General features: G+C 42.5%; 1 protein-coding gene across 1 annotated transcript in view; it reads left to right on the forward strand.

Moving 5' to 3' along the window:
• Positions 1 to 21,704, forward strand: part of SLC9A7 (solute carrier family 9 member A7) — a 154,876-nt gene that overhangs the window by 90,078 nt on the left and 43,094 nt on the right. Inside the window, exons 5-11 of the mRNA XM_065915454.1 lie at positions 3,822 to 3,934; positions 14,533 to 14,638; positions 14,975 to 15,116; positions 16,957 to 17,062; positions 18,519 to 18,607; positions 18,699 to 18,812; positions 21,313 to 21,424. Coding sequence (XP_065771526.1) covers positions 3,822 to 3,934; positions 14,533 to 14,638; positions 14,975 to 15,116; positions 16,957 to 17,062; positions 18,519 to 18,607; positions 18,699 to 18,812; positions 21,313 to 21,424 — 782 coding nt within the window. The remainder of the gene's footprint in view (positions 1 to 3,821; positions 3,935 to 14,532; positions 14,639 to 14,974; positions 15,117 to 16,956; positions 17,063 to 18,518; positions 18,608 to 18,698; positions 18,813 to 21,312; positions 21,425 to 21,704) is intronic.

Raw genomic sequence — 21,704 nt, forward strand, 5'->3', positions numbered from 1 at the left:
GAAGAGCCAAGGCCCTTTGCAGAAATGGCTGATTCTAGGCTGGGATAGCAAATATGCAGGATGACGATGGAGCATCTTGTAGTGCCAGAGAGTAAGGAAGTGCTCAGAAACAAGCAAACAAAGGGATACCAAAGCATGTCAAAGGGACAGAGAGCCAATCTGAAACCACCCCCTAATGACTAAAGAACAACAAAATAAATTACATTGTTTTGCATTACCATTCAAAGTGTAAAACAAGGTGGCTCAGATGGTAAAGAATCTGCCTGTGGCGCGGGAGACCCAGGTTCAATCTCTGGGTCGGAATGATCCCCTGGAGAAGGGAATGGCTACTCACTCCACTGTTCTTACCTGGAGAGTTCCATGAACAGAGGAACCTGGTGGGCTACAGTCCATGGAGTTGCAAAGAATTGGACACAACTGAGCAACTGACACACACATACTGATATAAATAAATGATTGGATGAATAAATAAATGGGGGAGAAGTGACATATCTATTAGAAGAATTCCAAATAATTCGTGCAGATCCAGTCCTCTTCAAGGAGATGAAGCTTGGCCCTTCCCCTGTTTGACTGTGGGCATAGTGACTTCCTTAAAAAGAGTACAGCATGCAAAGTAAGGAGTAGCTTTTACAGTGGAGAAACCTGACAAATACCACCTCAGCCAGGTGATCAGGATTAACACCCAAATTGGTAAATCATGTCGATACTCTGTACCTTTGATATTTGTGATATGAATGGCATTTACCACTGTGTCTTCCTTCTAAAATCAAAGTACCTTAGTCTAATCATGAGCAAAAAAATCAGACAGGTCTCAGATTCTACAAAATACCTGACTAGTACTGCCAGGGTCCAGCCTCGGGGGGTACCCTCAGGATGAACGGCGTTGGCGAGAGAGAGAGACGTGAGACTAGCCTTGATAGGGCCAAGTCTGCGAGGGAGGGGGAGAGAGAGAGAGAGAGAGAGAGAGAAAGAGAGAGAGAGAATGACCAGACGGGGGTGCAGAGAATCTGGAAGAGTCTGGCAATGCTTTATTTTTTATCGTGGCTTTTATACCCTACATTAGTACATTTCTAAGGGGAAGATAATTTAACATTACATCAGCTTGTTCTTCACAAAACCAGGGTGTTTTCTGCATACTTCTTTGTTTATGAGGGTCCTGTACATTATCTTCTGGCCTTAGGGCCTATTGACATTTTATGACCTAGGTGAATGCAAAGCTGTTTTCCGTAATCTATTCTTTAATGAACACAAAGGTCAGTCCTTTTGCAGAAGTTATCAGTTAAATTTATCTATAAGGTTTACCACACAGAGACTCTGCAGCTCCAGTGAGGCAGCCCCTGTTTAGCATTCCTGGTTAAAATGAAGAATTTTAAACTCTTATTTTTCTAAATCTTTAACTATAACCACTTTTAGAATAATATTTTTATGTTCTCTAATAGGGCTTCCTCACTCCCGAAGGGCTCTGTGCCTACTAGGGCCTTTATGTGATCAGATTCTTTATGCTGTTTTATGATTAGGGTATTATAAGCAATCATGCATATTAGTACCAAGGGCATAAACACATTTGCCAGACAAACTAAAATACCAGCAAAGGAGTTTAAATTGAAACACTCCTTTCACCCTGGATAATCTCATAAAATACCACCACCTGGGAAACTTATTGATTAAAGTTCTAAATTGATTCTTATTTGGAAAGAGATCGGGAAGGCCTTCTGCCTGTGTCACAGAAATTAGGGAGTAGTCTATTGAAGCAAGCATCAGAAAGACAGAGATCATCTTTAAGGTGAGCACCGGGGGCAACTTTTCAGAATCCCTGAAAACCTGATCCGCCTTGCCCGTCAGGTTTTCTCCCTCTGACCTTGTCATGGGTGGGATCTCATGAGCTGGCCTTTTCGAAAAACCCCTGATAACCTGATTCGCCTTGCCCATCAGGTTTTTTCCCTTACGGCATTGTTAGGGGCAGGGTCTCGTGAGCTGACCTTTTCAAAACCCCTGATAACCTGATTCGCCTTGCCCGTAAGGTTTTTCTCCCCTAAGGCCTTTCCAGGGGCGGGGTCTCGTGTGCTGGCTCCTCCCAACTTCCAAGGTCATCAAAAACAAGCAGAGTCTGAGAAACTGTCACACCAAGAGGAGACAAAAGAGATATGATGACTAAATGTAATGTGGTATCCTGGATGGAATCTTGGAACAGAAAAGGGCTATTAGGTAAAAACAAAGGAAACCTGAATGAACTGTGGATTTTAGTTAATTTTAAAAAATTATCTGGAAAGCTGGAGATAAAAGCAGGAGCCTTTTATGCCACCAAAAAAGGAGGGGCTTGGACTTTGTCCTGTAAGAGAGTGACAGGATACTGGCATTGGTGATGATGGGGAAAACACTGCCAGAGAGAAGTCTATTGCTCAGGTCTAAGCTTATGATAAATAGAAGGAAATGTAGAGGAAGGTCTAGTTTTAAGAAATACTTAAAAGGTAGATGAAAGAAGCCTTGGATAAGCAACAAATAGCAAATCAAATCTATATCATAGTGTTCAGTTGCTCAGTCATGTCCAACTCATTGTGACTCCACAGACTGTAGCCTACCAGGCAACTCTGTCCATGGGATTATCTAGGCAAGAATAATGGAATGTGTTGCCATTTCCTCCTCCACGGTATCATAGAGTTCCTGTGAATTGAAATATAACTGTTCAAGTGTCTGGAACAATGTCCAGCACACAGTAGGCAAAACTTGAAATTATAACTATTTATTCTCAAAAGGATTCAATTCTGCAAATAGTTCTTGAGCTCCTAGATAATCAATCTACTGTTCTAGACACCCATGGTACAAAGATGAGCAATGATATGGTCTTGACTGTCAAGAATCTTTTTACTGGAGATTGGCTACAGGGTACAATGAGTCTATACTGTGCCTATTTATTTTTGGTTAAATCTATTCCTAAGTGTTGTAATCTTTTTGCTGCCATTGTAAATGGGATTGTTTTCTTAATTTCTCTTTATTCTGTGGTTGTTTGTATTCCCCTAATCTCTACAGCTGCTGCCAACACACACACACACACACCCCTTTAATAACAAGTACTAGGCCTTTTAACACTCCTCACTCCCCCTAATTTGTGAGCTTTCCTGTAGGAAATGTGCTCTGCTCAAGGTGAAGTATTAACTTGGTGGACCTTCTTGGGCCATATCACATTCTGCACAGTGTGTAAGGAAGGCTGCTGCTCACCTGTCTAACCCATGCAAAGAGTGAGAAGCCAGATATGTCAGTGGGTACACTGATATTTTAATGGAAGATTTTAAAAAGTTTTGCCTCTTTTCCCTTTTTTGTAGTAATTATTGGCAGAGAAGGTTGACCACTTGGATTCTTGTGGCCATCCCATTTTTTTTCTCTTCACCTTGATCCAGTCCATTCATTTCCATGACTTTAAATGCACTGTCTTAGAATCCTGGGAGTTTTGTAGCAATTTATTACCCATTTTGCAGGGTTCTTTCTCTTCCTTTCTTCCCTACTACCCAGTTGCTTAAAATGCCCTAACTGTTGCTAGTTGAGGATCATACTTTATAGTTGTAAGTACAGTCTAAAAATATGGAATGCTCAATATACTTCAGGAAGATGACAGTAACTGCAGACCATTACTTGGTGCCAAAGTCTTATTTGCACATGTTCCTGGTTAGTGTCCAACCGCAGCAGCTGCCTGATGTTTCCACAGACCTCTTTGGAAGTGCAATATTCTAGTATTCCTCTGCTTGTGTATTTGCCAGCTTATTCGAGTAGGTGGGTTTTCTTTTCTATCTTTTTCTTCTGACACAGTTTACCTTTTCTTGTTATAGAAATCTCATGTATGGTGTGGTGAAGCTCATGAAGATTGTGGGGCAGCTCTCGGATAAATTTTACTACACGGATTGTCTCTTTTTTGGAGCAATTATCTCTGCTACTGACCCAGGTATTTGCATATTTGGCCTTATTGCCATAATGTTCCATTATTTAAATCTTAAAAAGCTCAGAGCAGTCATTAACTTTCATAAAAGTAGAGGAAGAGACCAGTAAGTCAAGTGGTCTAATGGACTTAGATGGCTTTTCTAAAAAGGGCCTGCCTTTCCCTTTTTAACTGTTCAGGAAAAGTTAATTGAATGGACAAAGTCAGGTTCTTGATATTTTTTCTTTCTTTCTCTTTCTATTATTCTTTTATTTTCCCCACATTTTAAAGATACCTGTAACAGCAGTCTTCAGTCAGTGAATTATAATTTCTCAGTCCATGTCCAGTTGGAAACAGCTGTTGTGACCCTGTTCTCTTTGATTCCAAGGGTTGAGCTGTGAGGGGAGCAGCCTGTTTACTCCCTGCCTTTAGAAGTCACTTGCCTAGTCTGTCATCCCCTGCCTATCTCCACCCCCTCCCACCCACCGCCACTACCTGATTGTCCACACCTGTAGTCCTCATCTTGGTCAGATACAGGGTTACCTAGGAGGGCCATGGCAGACTTCTTGCCTTGCTTTCTAAGGTGGTGGGCAGGGAGAATGAGAGATTGAAAATCAGAACAGCCAAGTTTAGACCAGTTCAAAGTGTTAATTATTAAAATTAATTATAAAGCTAGTATTTATCATCATAGATGAATGAGCTAACTGTACATTATATTTTTACTATTGGTGCAATAGTATTTTGGACTTCCCTTGTGACTCAGCTGGAAAAGAATCTGCCTGCAATGCGGGAGACCTGGGTTCAATCCCTGGGTTGGGAAAATGCCCTGGAGAAGGGAAAGGCTACCCACTCCAGTATTCTGGCTTGGAGAATTCCATGGACTGTATAGTCCATGGAGTCGCAAAGAGTCGGACACAACTGAGCGACTTTCATTTTCACAGTAGTATTTTAGGAAAATCATGTTTAAAAGTCAAAAGGCCTTTTGAAAATTATGTAGCTCAAGCCTTCACTTTATTAAGTCTTTGAACTTTGCTGTGCATTGTTGGATGGCTTCTAGTTGCCCCTCCAGGTTTACACACCATCCTTCTCCACTCTCTTCTTGGCACTGGGAGGCTGACTTGTACAGAAGATTTCAAAGGTTCCTGTGCCTTCTACTTTCCCATTGGATTTGTCCATGGGGCAGCACCAGTAAGAGACTGAAACAGGGGTAGACATGCAGGGTCCCTGTGAGTTGCCTGTGTCCCTGATCAGAAGTCACAGCTCCTGTTGAGTGACCCTCTCTACAGAGCTCCTGGTTCTTACAGTCACTCCTTCAGGCCCAGGGATGTCATAAAAGCTCTCTGTTTTCAGCTGCAGGTAACTGCCCTCCCCTTCTCCCATACACTCTATGTGCTTGTGCTTAGTCATTGTGTCCGACTCTTTGCGACCCCATGGATTGGAGCCTGCCAGGCTCCTCTGTCCATGGAATTTTCCAAGCAAGAATAGTGGGGATCTTCTCCAAGGGATCTTCCCAACGCAGGGATCGAACCCAGGTCTCTTGCATTGCAGCCAGATTCTTTACCATCTGAGCCACCAGGGAAGCCCTGTACTCTCTCTACACTTCTGTAAATAATCCCTTTTAAAACACTCCTCAAATTGCTCATCTAGTTCTTGCCAGAACCCTTGCTGATAAAGTCCTGGGACCCAAGTTTCCTGGGCTGCCAGCCCTATGCTCTGCTCACTGAGATTAACCTACACCAGTCTTCAGTTCCTGAGTGAGTGACTGACTGACTGTTGTGAACAGAGGCCTCTTGTGCCAACCCCCAATAGATATACTGTATGAGTAATCAACAAAACTTCAGTCAGGTCCGACCACTGAGATTTTGGGAAGTTTGATACTACAGCAGGAAAACAGTCCATCACACAGGGCCTGTTTTCTCATCTCTAAATTGGGGGATATGATAATACTACCCACTTAGGGTTTTCATGAGGACTAAACAAGATTGTAAAATGTTTATCATAGTGCCTGCTTCCTGGTAAGACCTTAATTATTGTTGTTGTTATGATCATTTCTTCAACATTGGGTTCAAAACAAGACAGTTTTTATGTTATATAATAATAAACTAAAAAAAAAAAAAATAATAAACTAGAGTAACAATTTTGTATTAGGGTTTTTCAAAGAAACAGAATAAATAGATATGTGTGTGTGTGTGTACATAGCAGGGAGGAGGAGAGGGAACAAGATATTAATTGATTATAAGGCCTTGGCTCATGTGATTATGGAAACTGTAGAGGTCCCAAGATCTGCAGTGAAATCTTCAACCAATTCGGTGAGTCCCACCCTCATTGAGGAGGGCCATCTGCTTTACTCAGTCTACTGATTCAAATGTTAATATCATCCAAAACCTCCGATACATCTACAGTAGTGTTTAATCAAATATCTGGGCACCCCATGGCCCAGTCAAGTTCACAAATAAAATTAACCTTCACAGGTCTTATGTAAGGAGACACACATATTGTTCATGTAATAAATAATCCATAAAACAAGAACTTTTTTTAGCCTAATCCCTGAAGATTTTTCTGGTTGTGTAACTTGCTTAACTGTTTTTAGGGGTGGAAGAAAGAGATTGACCTTGTGTCTTGAAGATGTATTATGAAGAGATTACATGTCTGTCTTTTAGAAAGTAGGCCTGCTGGTGATGCCCCATGTTGATGTCTGGTTCGCATCTGAATGCTTACAGTAGTGATTTTATTGCCTAGATTTATGATTATCTGGATCTGCCTTGTGATATAGTTGACATTTTTCAAATCCAAATTATTTTTTGTTTACTTTCAAATAAATGAATTAAACTTTTTGTAAAGGAAGGCACAATGAGGGTAGATTGGGAATCTCCCTTAATCTCTATCAAAAATAGAGCAAACAGGACAGCAAAAGAGAAAACAGACTGAACTAGCTCACAAAGTATCTTGATGAATACCCTGATATCAACTGGTGGGGTCAAACTACCCACAGCAGTGAGACTTTGGGATAAGAACAGCAGCTATGCTGGAGGAAGCAAAGGGAAGAGGGTACTGCTGGTTGTTTTGATTGTCAGGGCACCCAGAAATATCCCACAAGTATACACACTCAAAAGAACGGGTCCCCATTGGGAGTCAAGAATTTTATGGTTCTGTCAGTTAACAATAGTTAATATTGGGAGGATGTCTTTCAGGCTCCCATTTGTGGGTGAGGGCAAGGAGACTGGAGGAGGTGTGAAGCTGCTGGAGGGACCTGGGTCCTCAGGGCTCTTAGGAAATCCATTGTGGAAGATTTCTCTGCAACAACAGAGCTACTCCATAAAAATGACCTGCTCGGAACACTGACCTTGATTGTCAGGGCATTAAAGGAGAAAGAAAAGTCAGATTTTAATGGTGAAGGAGACCAGAGGAAGTAGATCTCAGATTGAGGAGGTGGCTGTATTGAGGAGGTGGCTGCACCGAGAGGCCATATTTTTAAATATTTCAGTGTAAAACCAGAAGAGGGAGCCATAGAGCCATGAAACTAGGAAAGCTGTTCTGGGCTTCTACCCACCTCACTGTGAGCAGCAGAAATGGATTGAGGTTGAATTTCATGTAAACAGAAGAAAAAGTGGGGATAACCCCTCTGAATAATAAAGTTACAGATAATGAAATCATACCAGAAAAAGAGGCTCCCAAAGGAGATGAAACTCTATTAATATGCCAATAGAAGCTAAAGGAAATTAACAAAACGATAGAAGTTAGAACTGTATACATCAGGGTTGGACAGTTAAGAAAAGAGAAAACTAAACAATAGGGCATTATGAAAAGAGAGCTAACAGAAAGGAATGAAAGGGGGAAGCCATAGACATGTCAGTTCAGTTCAGTCGCCCAGTTGTGTCTGATTCTTTGTGACCCCATGGACTGCAGCACACCAGACCTCCCTGTCCATCACCAATTCCCGGAGTTTACTCAAACTCATGTCCATTGAGTAGGTGATGCCATCCAACCATCTCATCCTCTGTCGCCCCCTTCTCCTCCTGCCTTCAATCTTTCCCAGCATCAGGGTCTTTTCCAATGAGTCAGTTCTTGGCATCAGAGGGCCAAAGTATTGGAGTTTCAGCTTCAGCATCAGTCCTTCCAATGAATATTCATGACTGATTTCCTTGAGGATTGACTGGTTGGATCTCCTTGCGGTCCAAGGGACTCTCAAGAGTCTTCTCCAACACCACAGTTCAAAAGCATCAATTCTATGGCACTCAGCTTTCTTTATAGTTCACCTCTCACATCCATACACGACTACTGGATAAACCGTAGCCTTGACTAGATGGACCTTTGTCAGCAAAGTAATGTCTCTGCTTTTTAATATGCTAATATGCTGTCTAGATTGGTCATAATTTTTCTTCTAAGGAGTAAGCATCTTTTAATTTCATGGCTGCACTCACCATCTGCAGTGATTTTGGAGTCCAAAAAATAAAAGTCAGCCACTGTTTCCCCTGTTTCTCCATCTATTTGCCATGAAGTGATGGGACTAGATGCCATGATCTTAGTTTTCTGAATGTTGAGCTTTAAGTCAACTTTTTCACTCTCCTCTTTCACTTTCATCAAGAGGCTCTTTAGTTCTTCTTCACTTTCTGCCATAAGGATGGTGTCATCTGCATATCTGAGGTTATTTATATTTCTCCTGGCAATCTTGATTCCAGCTTGTGCTTCATCCAGACCAGCGTTACTCATGATATACTCTGCATATAAGTTAAATAAGCAGGGTGACAATATACAGCCTTGATGTACTCCCTTCCCTATTTGGAACCAGTCTGTTGTTCCATGTCCATTTCTAACTGTTGCTTCCTGACCTGCATACAGATTTCTCAAGAGGCAGGTCAGGTGGTCTGGTATTCCCATCTCTTTCAGAATTTTCCACAGTTTACTGTGATCCACACAGTCAAAGGCTTTGGCATAGTCAATAAAGTAGAAATAGATGTTTTTCTGGAACTCTCTTGCTTTTTCCATGATCCAGCAGATGTTGGCAATTTGGTCTCTGGTTCCTCTGCCTTTTCTAAATCCAGCTTTAACATCTAGAAGTTCACGGTTCATGTACTGTTGAAGCCTGGCTTGGAGAATTTTGAGCATTACTTTGCTAGTGTGTGAGATGAGTGCAATTGTGTGGTAGTTCGAGCATTCTTTGGCATTACCTTTCTTAGGGATTGGAATGAAAACTGACCTTTTCCAGTCCTGTGGCCACTGCTGAGTTTTCCAAATTTACTGGCATATTGAGTGCAGCACTTTCACAGCATCATCTTTTAGAATTTGAAATAGCTCAACTGGTATTCCATCACCTCCACTAACTTTGTTTGTAGTGATGCTTCCTAAGGCTCACTTGATTTCCCATTCCAGGATGTCTGGCTCTAGGTTGGTGATCACACTGTCATGATTATCTGGGTCATGAAGATCTTTTTTGTAGTTTTTCTGTGTATTCTTGCCACCTCTTCTTAATCTCTTCTGCTTCTGTTAGGTCCGTACCACTTCTGTCCTTTATTGTGCCCATCTTTGCATGAGATGTTCCCTTGGTATCTCTAATTTTCTTGAAGAGATCTCTAGTCTTTCCCATGCTATTCTTTTCCTCTACTTCTTTGCATTGTTCATTTAAGAAGGCCTTCTTATCTCTCTTTGCTATTCTTTGGAACTCTGCATTCATATGGGTATATCTTTCCTTTTCTCCTTTGCCTTTTGCTTCTCCTTTATTCACAGCTATTTGTAAGGCCTCCTCAGATGACCATTTTGCCTTTTTACATTTCTTTTCCTTGGCGATGTTCTTGATCCCTGTCTCCTGTACAGTGTCATGAACCTCCATCCATAGTTCTTCAGGCACTCTGTCTGTCAGATCTAATCCCTTGAATCTATTTGTCACTTCCACTGTATAATTGTTAGGGATTTGATTTAGGTCATACCTGAATGGTCTAGTGGTTTTCCCTTCTTTCTTCGATTTAAGTCTGAATTTGGCAATAAGGAGTTCATGGTCTGTGCCACAGTCAGCTCCCAGTCTTGTTTTTGCTGACTGTATAGAACTTCTCCATTTTTTGCTGCAAAGAATATAGTCAGTCTGATTTTGGTATTGACCATCTAGTGATGCCCATGTGTAGAGTCTTCTCTTGTGTTGGAAGAGGTGTTTGCTATGACCACTGCGTTCTCTTGGGAAAACTCTATTAGCCTTTGCCCTGCTTCATTCTGTACTCCAAGGCCAAATTTGCTTGTTACTCCAGGTGTTTCTTGACTTCCTACTTTTGCTTTCCTGTCCCCTATAATGCAAAGGACATCTTTTTTGAGTGTTAGTTCTAGAAGGTCTTTTAGGTCTTCACAGAACCATTCAACTTCAGCTTCTTCAGCATTACTGGTTGGGGCATAGACTTGGATTACTGTGATATTGAATGGTTTGCCTTGGAAATGAACAGAGATCATTCTATTGTTTTTGAGATTGCATCCAAGTACTGCATTTCAGACTCTTTTGTTGACTATGATGGCTACTCCATTTCTTCTAAAGGGATTCTTGTCCACAGTAGTAGATATAATGGTCATCTGAGTTAAATTCACCCATTCCAGTCCTTTATAGTTCGCTGATTCCTAAAATGTCAGTGTTCACTCTTGCCATCTCCTGTTTGACCACTTCCAATTTGCCTTGATTTATGGACCAAACATTCCAGGTGCCTATGCAATACTGCTCTTTACAGCATTGGACTTTACTTCCATCACCAGTCACATCCACAACTGGGTTTTGTTTTTGCTTTGACTCCATCTCTTCATTCTTTTTGGAGTTATTTCTCCACTGATCTCCAGTAGCATATTGGGTCCCTACTGACCTGGGGAATTCATCTTTCATTGTCTTATCCTTTTGCCTTTTCATACAGTTCATAGGGTTCTCAAGGCAAGAATACTGAAGTGGTTTGCCATTCCCTTCTCCAGTGGACCACATTTTGTCAGAACTCTCCACCATGACCTGTTGTCTTGAGTGGCCCTACACGACATGGCTCATAATTTCATTGAGTTAGACAAGGCTGTGGTCCACGTGATCAGGTTGGTTAGTTTCCTGTGATTGTGGTTTTCAGTCTATCTACCCTCTGATGGAGAAGGATACGAGGCTTATGGAAGCTTCCTGAATGGAGAGACAGACTGAGGGGGAAATTGGGTCTTGTTCTGATGGGCGGGGCCATGTTTAGTAAGTCTTTAATCCAATTTTCTGTTGATGGATGGGGTTGTGTTCCCTCCCTGTTATTTACCTGGGCCAAACTGTGGTGGAGGTAATGAAGATAATGGCAACCTCCTTCACAAGGTCTCATGCATGCTCTGCTACAGTCAGTGCCCCCAACCCTGCAGCAGGCCACCCATGCCTCTGCCGGAGACTCCTGGACACTTAAGGGCAATTCTGGGTCAGTCTCTTGTGGGGTCACTGTACCTTTCTCCTGGGTCCTGGTGCACACAGTTTCTGTTTTTGCCCACCAAGAGTCTGTTTCCCAGTCCTGTGTAAGTTCTGGCAGCTCTATGATGTGGTTAATGGCGATCTCCTCCAAGAGGGCTTATGCCATACCCAAGTCTGCTGCACCCAGAGCCCCTGCCCCTGCAGCAGTCCACTGCTGAGCCGTACCTCCACAGGAGACACTCAAACACAGTTCTGTCTCAGTCTCTGTGGGGTCTCTGGGTCCCGGTGCACACAAGGTTTGTTTGAGCCCTCTAAGCATTTCTGGTAGGTGTGGGGTTTGATTCTAAATGTGATTTTGCCCCTCCTACCATCATTCTTGGAGAAGGCAATAGCAACCCACTCCAGTACTCTTGCCTGGAAAATCCCATGGATGGAGGAGCCTGGTAGGCTGCAGTCCATGGGGCCGCTAAGAGTTGGACATGACTGAAGTGACTTAGCAGTAGCAACCATTGTTCTGGGGCTTCTCCTTTGCTTTTGGATGTGGGGTATCTCAGAGCTACTCCAGGACCATGCAGCCACCATGCAGCTGCTGCTCCAGTGCCTACCATCTTCCTGGGGCTTCTCTGCCCTTAGATGTGGGGTATCTCCTCACTGCTGCCCCCACGCCATGCACCATCTCCCACAGATGGTGACTGCAGCCATGAAATTAAAAGATGCTTGCTCCTTGGAAGAAAAGTTATGGCCAACCTAGAGAGCACATTGAAAAGCAGAGACATTACTTTGCCAACAAAGTCCGTCTAGTCAAAGCTGTGGTTTTTCTAGTAGTCATGTATGGATGTGAGAGTTGGACTATAAAGCAAGCTGATCACTGAAGATTTGATGCTTTTGAACTGTGGTGTTGGCTAAGGCTCTTGAGAGTCCCTTGGACTGCAAGGAGATCCAACCAGTCCATCTTAAAGGGAATCAGTCCTGAATATTCATTGGAAGGACTGATGCTGAAGCTGAAACTCCAATACTTCGGCCATCTGATGTGAAGAACTGACTCATTGGAAAAGACCCTGATGCTGGGAAAGATTGAAGGCAGGAGGAGAAGGGGACGACAGAGGATGAGATGGTTGGATGGCATCACCAACTCAATGGACATGAGTTTGAGTAAACTGTGGGAGTTGGCGGTGGACAGGGAGGTCTGGCGTGCTGCAGTCCTTGTGGTCGCAAAGAGTCAGACATGAGGGACTGAACTGAATTGAACTGAGATTGGGATGGAATATATTGTGAGGCACTTCTGTGGGGGTTGGCAAAGTGGCAATTTCCTCCACTGGATGATGGTTACAAAAGTGGTTGGTTTATAATGCTGCTAAATATCTGGGTGTATTCTAATTGTATCAGTAAGTAATGCATTTGGTTGCAAATAACAGGATGGTCTGGCTAATGCTAACTTAAACAGAGAGCTGTTTATCTTGGCTAAGAGCTCCGAGCTGGTGCCATGGCTCCCATGACAATCAGGCACTCAGTCTTTCTAGTGCACTACCTTTGGATTTCAGACATACCTTAACTGCCCCATGGAGGCAAGATGACCACACTGTATCCAGTCTTCACCCTCTTCCAGGCAGCAGGAGGTGGCACTCACCACAAGGGAAGCTAAAGAAGTGAGTTTAGTTTCTCAGTTTCTTATGGCAGAAACTAACAAAACAAAAGGTAGTTGAATGTGAGTGTTGCGAGTGAACCTCACCTGCATGTACAGATTAGAGTGGTGGTTCTTAACTGGGGATGATTCTGCCCTGCCACAGCAGATGTTCAGCAATGTCTGGAGACAGTTTTGGTTGTTAAAGCTTGGCAGGGGAGAGTGTTTGGTGCTACTGGTATCTTGTGGGTAGAGGCCAGGGATACTGCTAAACTATCTTATGGCGCACCAGGTAGCCCCCAAGACAAAGAGTTATATGGCCCCAACTTTCAGTAGAACCAAAATCCAGAAACTCCAATACCCTTTTGGGGTTCCATAAGGTCAAAACTGATTTAAGAATAATAGTAGTATATCATTAGTCTTTTTTGCTTACATTCATTCTTATAAGTGTACTGTTGAGTGGAGTTTTCCAGGGCTTACATAATTGTGACAGTAACTCCCTATTGATCAAATATAGAAAAAGATGTGAAAACCATGTTCCATTACTTCAGATATTAAAAAGACCTGAGAAAATGTAAAACAGTAGTTGTCTTTACACTATTTTATGGAAAAAATTATTATTTTTCAGTAAAAAATGTTAACATAGAATGGGTTTACTAGTAATTTAAATGAATAAATATTTAATTTTTTGTTTTACTCAATACAGTAAATATTGAAAGCTATAACCCACAGAACTAAAACTCTTTACCAGCCTCAGAATTTTTTAAGGATGTAAAGGAGTCTTGAGATGAAAAGTGTGAGAGCTGCTGGTCTGGAAAAAAGTTGATTGTAAATACCTGTGAAATGTGAAACCCTTGAGAAGTGTAATTATGTATAGTCTGTCTTAAATGAGGACTTGCATTATTTTACAGATCTTTAGTAAAGCCTTCTCTGTGCCCTGACCCTATGCTGGAATCTGGGAGCACAATGATCAATAAAATAGAGTTTCATTGCAGCAATGTGGATGGACCTAGAAATTATCATACTAAGTGAAATAGGACAATGAAAGATAAATAGTATATGACATCATTTATATGTCGAATCTAAAATACAACAGAAATGAACCTATCTGTGAAACAGAAACAGACTCACATAGAGACATAGAAAACAGACTTGTGGTTGCCAAGATGGAGGGGGGTAGGGAAGTGATGGGTTGGAAATTTGGGATTAGCAGATGTAAACTATTATATATAGAATAAATAAACAGCAAGGTCCTGCTGTATAGTACAGGGAACTATATTCAATGTCCTGTGATAAACCATAATGGGAAATAATATGAAAAAGAATATATGTGTATAGCTGAATCACTTTGCTGTATAGCAGACGTTAACACAACATAGTAAATCAACCATACTTCAATAAAATAAAAAATAAAATAGGGTTTCTGCCTAAAAAGTGATTTCAACTTATCAGTAGAGCCAAGTCACATTCATTGTGATTATTTTTAAAGTTCTGTAGTAGAAGTGTTTTCAAATTGTGATGGGATTACAGTGGAAAGCGCAGTGTTAGAATCAAGCATCATATCACTCCTCATTCAGAAACTGCAACCAATTTATATGCTTTTGGCCCATCTTTTAGTGACCGTACTGGCGATATTTAATGAATTGCATGCAGACGTGGACCTTTACGCACTTCTGTTTGGAGAAAGTGTCCTAAATGATGCTGTTGCCATTGTACTGTCCTCGTAAGTAACAATATTTCTGCCTGGGAAAAGAGACTCTGGCTTCCTGAATGCTCTGGGCTAAAATTAGAGGCCCACCTTAAAAGTGTTAAATTTTGAATTGGGTGCTTTTCTAAATGAGGTTTATAGACTTAGTTGATAAAGTTATGCTGCTTTGTCCAGTGGGCAGTGATCAGAATGCTGATACCTTTATAATATGGCGACTGCAAGTTAAATTAAATGAATGCACCATGGGGAGTGCTCCACAGAGTGTAGATACCTATGTTTGTCGATACTTGTAAGTACCATGGTGTAAAACCAACCCAGTATTTTCTAATTCTCTCTCTCTTTAAACTCCAGGTCTATTGTTGCCTACCAGCCAGCGGGGCTGAACACTCACGCCTTTGATGCTGCTGCCTTTTTTAAATCAGTTGGCATTTTTCTAGGTATATTTAGTGGCTCTTTTACCATGGGAGCTGTGACTGGTGTCGTGACTGCTCTAATATCCTTTCTGTGGTTTCTGCACCCGCCTGAGTATGATTATGTGACCTTGCACTTGTGAAAAGAAAGTTCTCATTTCCTCCTTTCAGAAATGAATCTTAAATTGGTTATTCCACTGGGGGCTGGGGGCCCCTGAAATGTCATCCTTTTGTGAAACTTGACAGTCGATGGCCTAGTTAAAAGTCAGAGAAAATGTTTGAGAGTGTAGCTCTGGGCTTAGCTGTGTCCTCACCTTTGTGTTTCTCTTCTTCCTATAAACCAGTTGGAGACAGGAACTTGGAGGAAGCGTCATTTGGGGGGTGTGGGAGGCAGCACAGAAACAGTGGAAGAGCCAGGAGGCTGGGAATTGGAGACCACCTGTCAGGAGGCTGGAAGGAAGCAGGCTGTGAAGTACTTTAGCCCCAGACTGGCTGCTGTCATCCGCTGTTCCAGGCCATATGGGGCTAACATGGCCTTCACTAGCCAGGGGATGTCTGTGGGAATTATAGCAAGGTGGCCTTCCTTAAGCCAAGGACTGCATGATATTGAGTTAAAAACCAACAAGCCAGTCAACCAACCAGCATAAAAGCAAAGTGTTGGAATGAGCAGGCAAGCCTTCCACAAGTGCGCTGAGTTCTTCATCAGATCTTCTTCCAATAGCATTTAGATCAGCAGGGACCAATACAGATGTAATGGGAGCCACAAATGTGAGCCCCATCTCTTCAGCCTACAGTAAATACACAGACTATTAATGGAGTTTATACAAGTTAGTGATGAGATTTTATCCCTTCAGGTTTTGTACCAAGTCTTTGAAATATGGTGTGTATTTTGCTCTTACAGGATATCTCAATTCAGACTAGCCATATTTAAGTGTTGGGTAGTTACATGGGGCCAGCAGCTATCATATTGGGCCATGCAGATGTAGATTGCTTTCTTCCTCAAGGCTCTCTGATGCTCTGAGGACTTATATTGCTCAGTGAAACCACTCATGACATGGTTCTAAGCTGCGCTGCCCCCCACCCCCACCCCGCGCTGCCACCACTCCGTGGAATGGCAGTGTGAGGAAGGGAATTGCCAATCCCAAAAAGTGACAGCACTTTGTAGTTACCCCTGGAGTTGTGCGTTTCTCCCTCCCTCTATCCCTCATGCGTGCATTAGGCACCTGTGATGGACTCAGGCCTTAGTAATTCACAGAGGTCAGAGTCTCCCTGCCTCATCTTCCGAGGCCTGCCTGAGGCACTCCTAGCACTGCCGGAACCCACCTGCAAGTCATACCTCAGGCCTCAACTGTGCATCTCAGAAATATGGGCATTGCCAGGAGCATAGAGAGCCCATTTCCAGTTCTCTTGGAAAGCTTGATTTAAGAAAAAAAAAAAAAAACAAAACAGCTTTATTGAGAGGAAATTCACATGCTGTACAGTTCACCCATTTGAAGTGTACAATTCATTGGTTTTTAATATATTACGTTATTATTATTTTTTAATTGTGGTAAAATATGCCTAACATAAAGTTTGCCACTTTAACCATTTTAAATATGCAATTCAGTGGAATTAGGTGCATCCATTGGTGTTGTGTGACCATCGCCACCTTTTCCAGAACCTTTCTCATCATCTGCAACAGAAACTGTGTGCCTGTTGAATAGTATTCTCCCTATCCCTGGACTCCCAGCCCTCAGAAACCTCCATTCTACTGGAGAAGCTTCATTTTCTTTATATTCAAAACCATGCAGCAGCTTTGGGGCCCCAAAGGAAGAATTGAAGTGGAAAGAGTAGCCCTTTGGGGAGGGGTCCTGGGCTAACAGAGAATGATTCTCAGTGACCATGATACTCGTTGCTGGAGACAGTTCCTTGACAGGAGCTGACGTGACCAAGTTCACTAAGCTGCACTGCTTTCCCCTGCTGGAGACTGCACTCTTCTTTTTGATGTCGTGGAGCACGTTCCTTTTGGCGGAAGCCTGTGGGTTCACAGGTGGGTTTCCTCTGCCCTTGGGTCACCTTTACCCTCACTGTGGCTGGAGCTGTGGGAGCTTGAGGGGAGGGCAAAATTCTTAATAGCTGTGGTCTGGAGTTGATAAACCGCTCACAGAATGTCCATATGCAGGATTGCCGAGTGAGGCCTGTGTGCTGCCTTAGGAATAGTTTAGTTTCCCCCAAAGCTATATATTTTTTAAAGGATAAGCTTTATTGTTTCAAACTCAGTTACATCTTTGAGTACTCATTCTGACCGCAAGTAGATGCCTAGCTGCAAAAGTTACTGAATATATTAATACCTTGTTTGTAAATTGAAAGTGAAAGTCGCTCAGTCGTGTCCAACTCTTTGCAGTCCCATGGACTATACAGTCCATGGAATTCTCCAGGCCAGCATACTGGAGTGGGTAGCCGTTCCCTACTCCATGGCATCTTACCAACCCAGGAATTGAACACAGGTCTACCCGCATTTCAGGCAGATTCTTGACCAGCTGAGCCACAAGGGAAGCCCACCTTGTTTGTATCCTCCCCTGAATTGCTATGTTACTTTACAGACAGTACTGATAACAAGCAAAATATATATCCTTTTAAAGATCATTTTGCATCTACTCAGATGAGTGTGAGCACAGTTTTTCCTTGTTTTGTGTCTGGTCTGTTTAATCACCACTTTTCAAGACTGTGTTTTTATAGTGCTAGATTCATAGATTATTAGTGTGGGTGATTGTGTTACTTCTTCACATTCTCTCATTAAAAAAAAGTAATCATTGGATTTGTTCTGTTAGAAAACTCAAGTATAGTTGCTCTCCGTAACCCAGGTAATTAGGAAGTGCTTTTCATTATCTTTTCTAAATATTGCAATGTATCTTTATGTGACCTACTTCCTTTAAAACTTGACAACCATCTGTAAATATATAGGCAAAGCTCCAGGTGTGCTAATTGTCTTGAACAACAAAATAATCACTATTAACCAGAAATCTAGTTTTTTCAGGGCTGGGATAAATGGACTAGTACTCTGGATCCATTTTGTCTGAATCCCTGGACCATGCAAAAATACTAAGCATTGGTTTGAAATTAAGTTCATTCATTCAGCAAACAGAGAGGAATATGACAACTATGTGACCGGTACACACTTCACAGTCTCTATGAGGGAGTGAATGCGAAATGCCACATCGAGGTGGTCAATTCAGTAGGAGTTTAGAAGAGGGGAGAGAATACCCTTAAAACTGGAGCAAGGGGGAAAATTGAGGGCCTTGACTTTGAAGGAGAGCAGAGTTGGGAAAAGCAAAGGTTGATATGAGAAGTGGGGGCGGGGGCACTTTCAGTAATAGGCAACTTTCCAAAACTTTCAGGAAGTGGGATATGCTGGTTTTTCCTACCTTAACTTTTTGTTTCAGGGAGAGATTGTTTCCAGCTTCTTTCCCTGCCCCCTATGGATTTTTCTTGAATTCTCTTGCCAGGTGTGGTAGCTGTCCTTTTCTGTGGAATCACACAAGCTCATTACACCTACAACAATCTGTCAGTGGAATCCAGAAGCCGAACGAAGCAGGTGAGGGAGAGCAGTGTGTCCTCACCAGTGATCTGCAATACGAGGGAGCGGACCCATGGGGTTTATGGTTTGCTTTTCCCTTTCCGTGCAGCTCTTTGAGGTATTACACTTCCTGGCAGAGAACTTCATCTTCTCCTACATGGGCCTGGCACTGTTTACCTTCCAGAAGCATGTTTTCAGCCCTGTTTTCATCATTGGAGCTTTCGTATCCTTTTTTGGTTCCACCATTTTCTACACAGAGAGATGACTGCTTCCAGGGAAGCTGTAACAACAATAATCTCTGGTTTGGCGGGGAGGTGACTGAACCAGCACTGGTTCGTGGTGTCTTTATGATGAGAAGAAAGGTTAAATGGTAATGTATAAAGCTAAAAGTATTTGATTTCAAGGACTGATGTTGATTCCAGTTGCCCTTTCCGAGTTTTCTGTGTTGATGTTGTTTTTTAGTGACTAAGTCTTGTCCTACTCTTTGCGACCCCATGGACTGCAGCGTGCCAGGCTTCCTTGTCCTTCACCATCTCCTGGAGTTTGCTTAAACTCATGTCCATTGAGTTGGTGATGCCATCCAACCATCTCATCCTCTGTCACCCTCTTCTCCTGTTGCCCTCAGTCTTTCCCAGCATCAGGGTTTTTTTTTCCATCGAGTTGGCTCTTCACATCAAGTGACCACAAGTTTTGGAACTTCAGCTTCAGCATCAGTCCTTCCAATGACTATTCAGGGTATTGTTTCTAGTTAACCTTTTCTTCATTTTCTGTGTCAGATGGCCTTTCTGTTACACAGGTGGTTGGCAGGTGGTAGTTTGTTTTGTAAAGCATCTTTCCTAAGAGATCTAAAAATCGACAACCCATATCTGTCCCCCAAATTGTTTTTTTTTCTCATTGGCACATGAATTCCAATCCAAGAGGTTAAGTTTCTGTGACCCTTGCTCTCAACTGCACGTGGTTACAGGCAGCCTGCACATGGTGTGTGTGCTTTCACCCACGCCTCCCCATGGTGGAAAAGATCCCCCTCCTTTTTTTTCAAAAAAGGAAATGGAGAGGAATGGAAGATAAAATGGAGAAATACTTGGTTCCTTGATTTAGTCCCATTGTGACAGCAGTTTTTTGGACAAGAGACAGTTTGGGGGTTGGCTCCTCTGAAGTGAGGAGATACATGAATGCCCAGCAGTGCATTGATAGATGAGGGTTTTGCTCTCTTGGCCTCAGACCCTATTGTTTTCATTAAAGTGAACTCTTTTGGGCTTTGAAACTATAGCAGTTCAGCTCCAAACCCAGAGCAGGAGGCCACTATTGCTGCCTATTCCCTTTTGCCTTTTCTGAGGCCTCATGGGTATCCTTAAATCTTGGGATGTTGGACCCCCAAAGAGGAGTGTTTTTCTCTTCTGAACTTTTCACTTATTATGGAGGAATAACTGATACTCACCAAGCAGCTAGAGAGAGAGACAGTGGCCTCATGCCATGCCAGACTCCTGCCTGTTAAGAGTATTATCTGCTTCAACTGGGCTCATTTCCTAGGTTTACACACTCACCAGACAAAGAGCTAAAGATCTGGCAGATCAGTGTTTTTATTCTTAAGAAAGACCTTGCATGTCGCTGTGATTTGTATTCTTGGCATGGCATCCTGTGAGACATAGTGAAAGCACTGCCCTTGTTTATGGTGGGGGGCCTTGTTCAGGGGGGAGCCAGGGCCTCTGTGAATCCTGAAGGCCACTTCCACTTGAGGACTGCTCTTCCCTCCTGTTAAAAACAAAACAAACACAACAGTAGCAAAAAGGAAAAGAGGGAGAGAGAGAAAAGAAGCAGAGGAGAAGTTCGAATTATATCCTAGGGAAGACAGAAGAGAGTCCCACCCTCGCTTCTGTCTGAAACAGCTGCAGCTCCGGCAGCTGGTGGTTGCTCTGCTGAAACGGAAGCTCCCTGTTCCTCTGGCTTGCACAGTGATTTCCTGCTGTGAGCAGGGCAGTGTGCCTCTCTCTGTTGGGCTCTGTTCTAAACTCAGCAAGTGACGAATGACCAGCTTCCCTGAATTCTTTGGTTTGCGCAGTGAGTTCCTCTTCCACACTCTGCCTTTCCTCCATCTCTTACCTCCCCAAAGACATGTTAGCCACTTTGGCAGAGAACTCTCCCCAGGCTGATCTTGTGAGGAATATGAATGTGTCTTCATTGTATAAATACTGTAAGCTTCTCCACCTCTTACTTGTAGGCTCTTCCTGGTCATACACACCCCGAATGTTTACCAAAGCTTACAACCTTACCCAGCAAACCTTCTGTTTATAGTTTGACTCAGGTTAGTAATTTTTTTCTTCTTATGATTTTTTTTTTCCTCCCAGTAGAGTCCAAACACACTCTTTACTTCTCTTAACTCTGTACCACAGTCATGGTACCTTAGCTTCTCTCTGGACTCATTTTTTTTAGATAGATCAGAGACTTGGTCTGTATCAGTTTAATCAGATCAAAAAGTTACAGCAGTGTGTTTAACAGGCCAGAAATTATCTCTGTGAGCTGGAGGTTGGAAAAATTGGCCAGTCAAATCCCACTTGCTGCTGAGACTTGTTTAGAGGCAAATGAGACAGCCTGCCTTCTCTGTGCAACTCTCCTGATCATAATAAAGTGTCATGGTGTTCCTGAAATTCTCCGCTCAATCAGAGATTGTGTGAAAATGCCATTTGGGAAACATGTTGAGCCCTTAACCTCCACCTGGTGGTCAGGTTGCCATCTTCTTGGGCAGAGCCGCCCACATCTACCCACTTTCCTTCTTCCTCAACTTGGGCAGAAGACACAAGATTGGCTGGAATTTTCAACACATGATGATGTTTTCAGGTAAAAAAGTCAATAAAGTGAGTTTTATTAAGCAGGCAGTGTAAGAATGATTAAATGCAATCAATAAGGTTCATAAAAAGACAGAAATTCAAGTTTCTGGTTCTTTGGGATCCCCTGCAGTGCTGAGTAGACAGACAGACATGTTAAATAGAGCTGATACTGATTTTGTAAACCATATTACCACATGTGAACATTTTCCTCTAAAATATTTGCATGTTTATCTCTACCACCCAAGGAGATATATACCTGGAGATATATATATGTATTTAGAGTGCTTAAT

Source organism: Muntiacus reevesi, chromosome X, assembly GCF_963930625.1.
Source record: "Muntiacus reevesi chromosome X, mMunRee1.1, whole genome shotgun sequence".
Taxonomy (NCBI): Eukaryota; Metazoa; Chordata; class Mammalia; order Artiodactyla; family Cervidae; genus Muntiacus; species Muntiacus reevesi.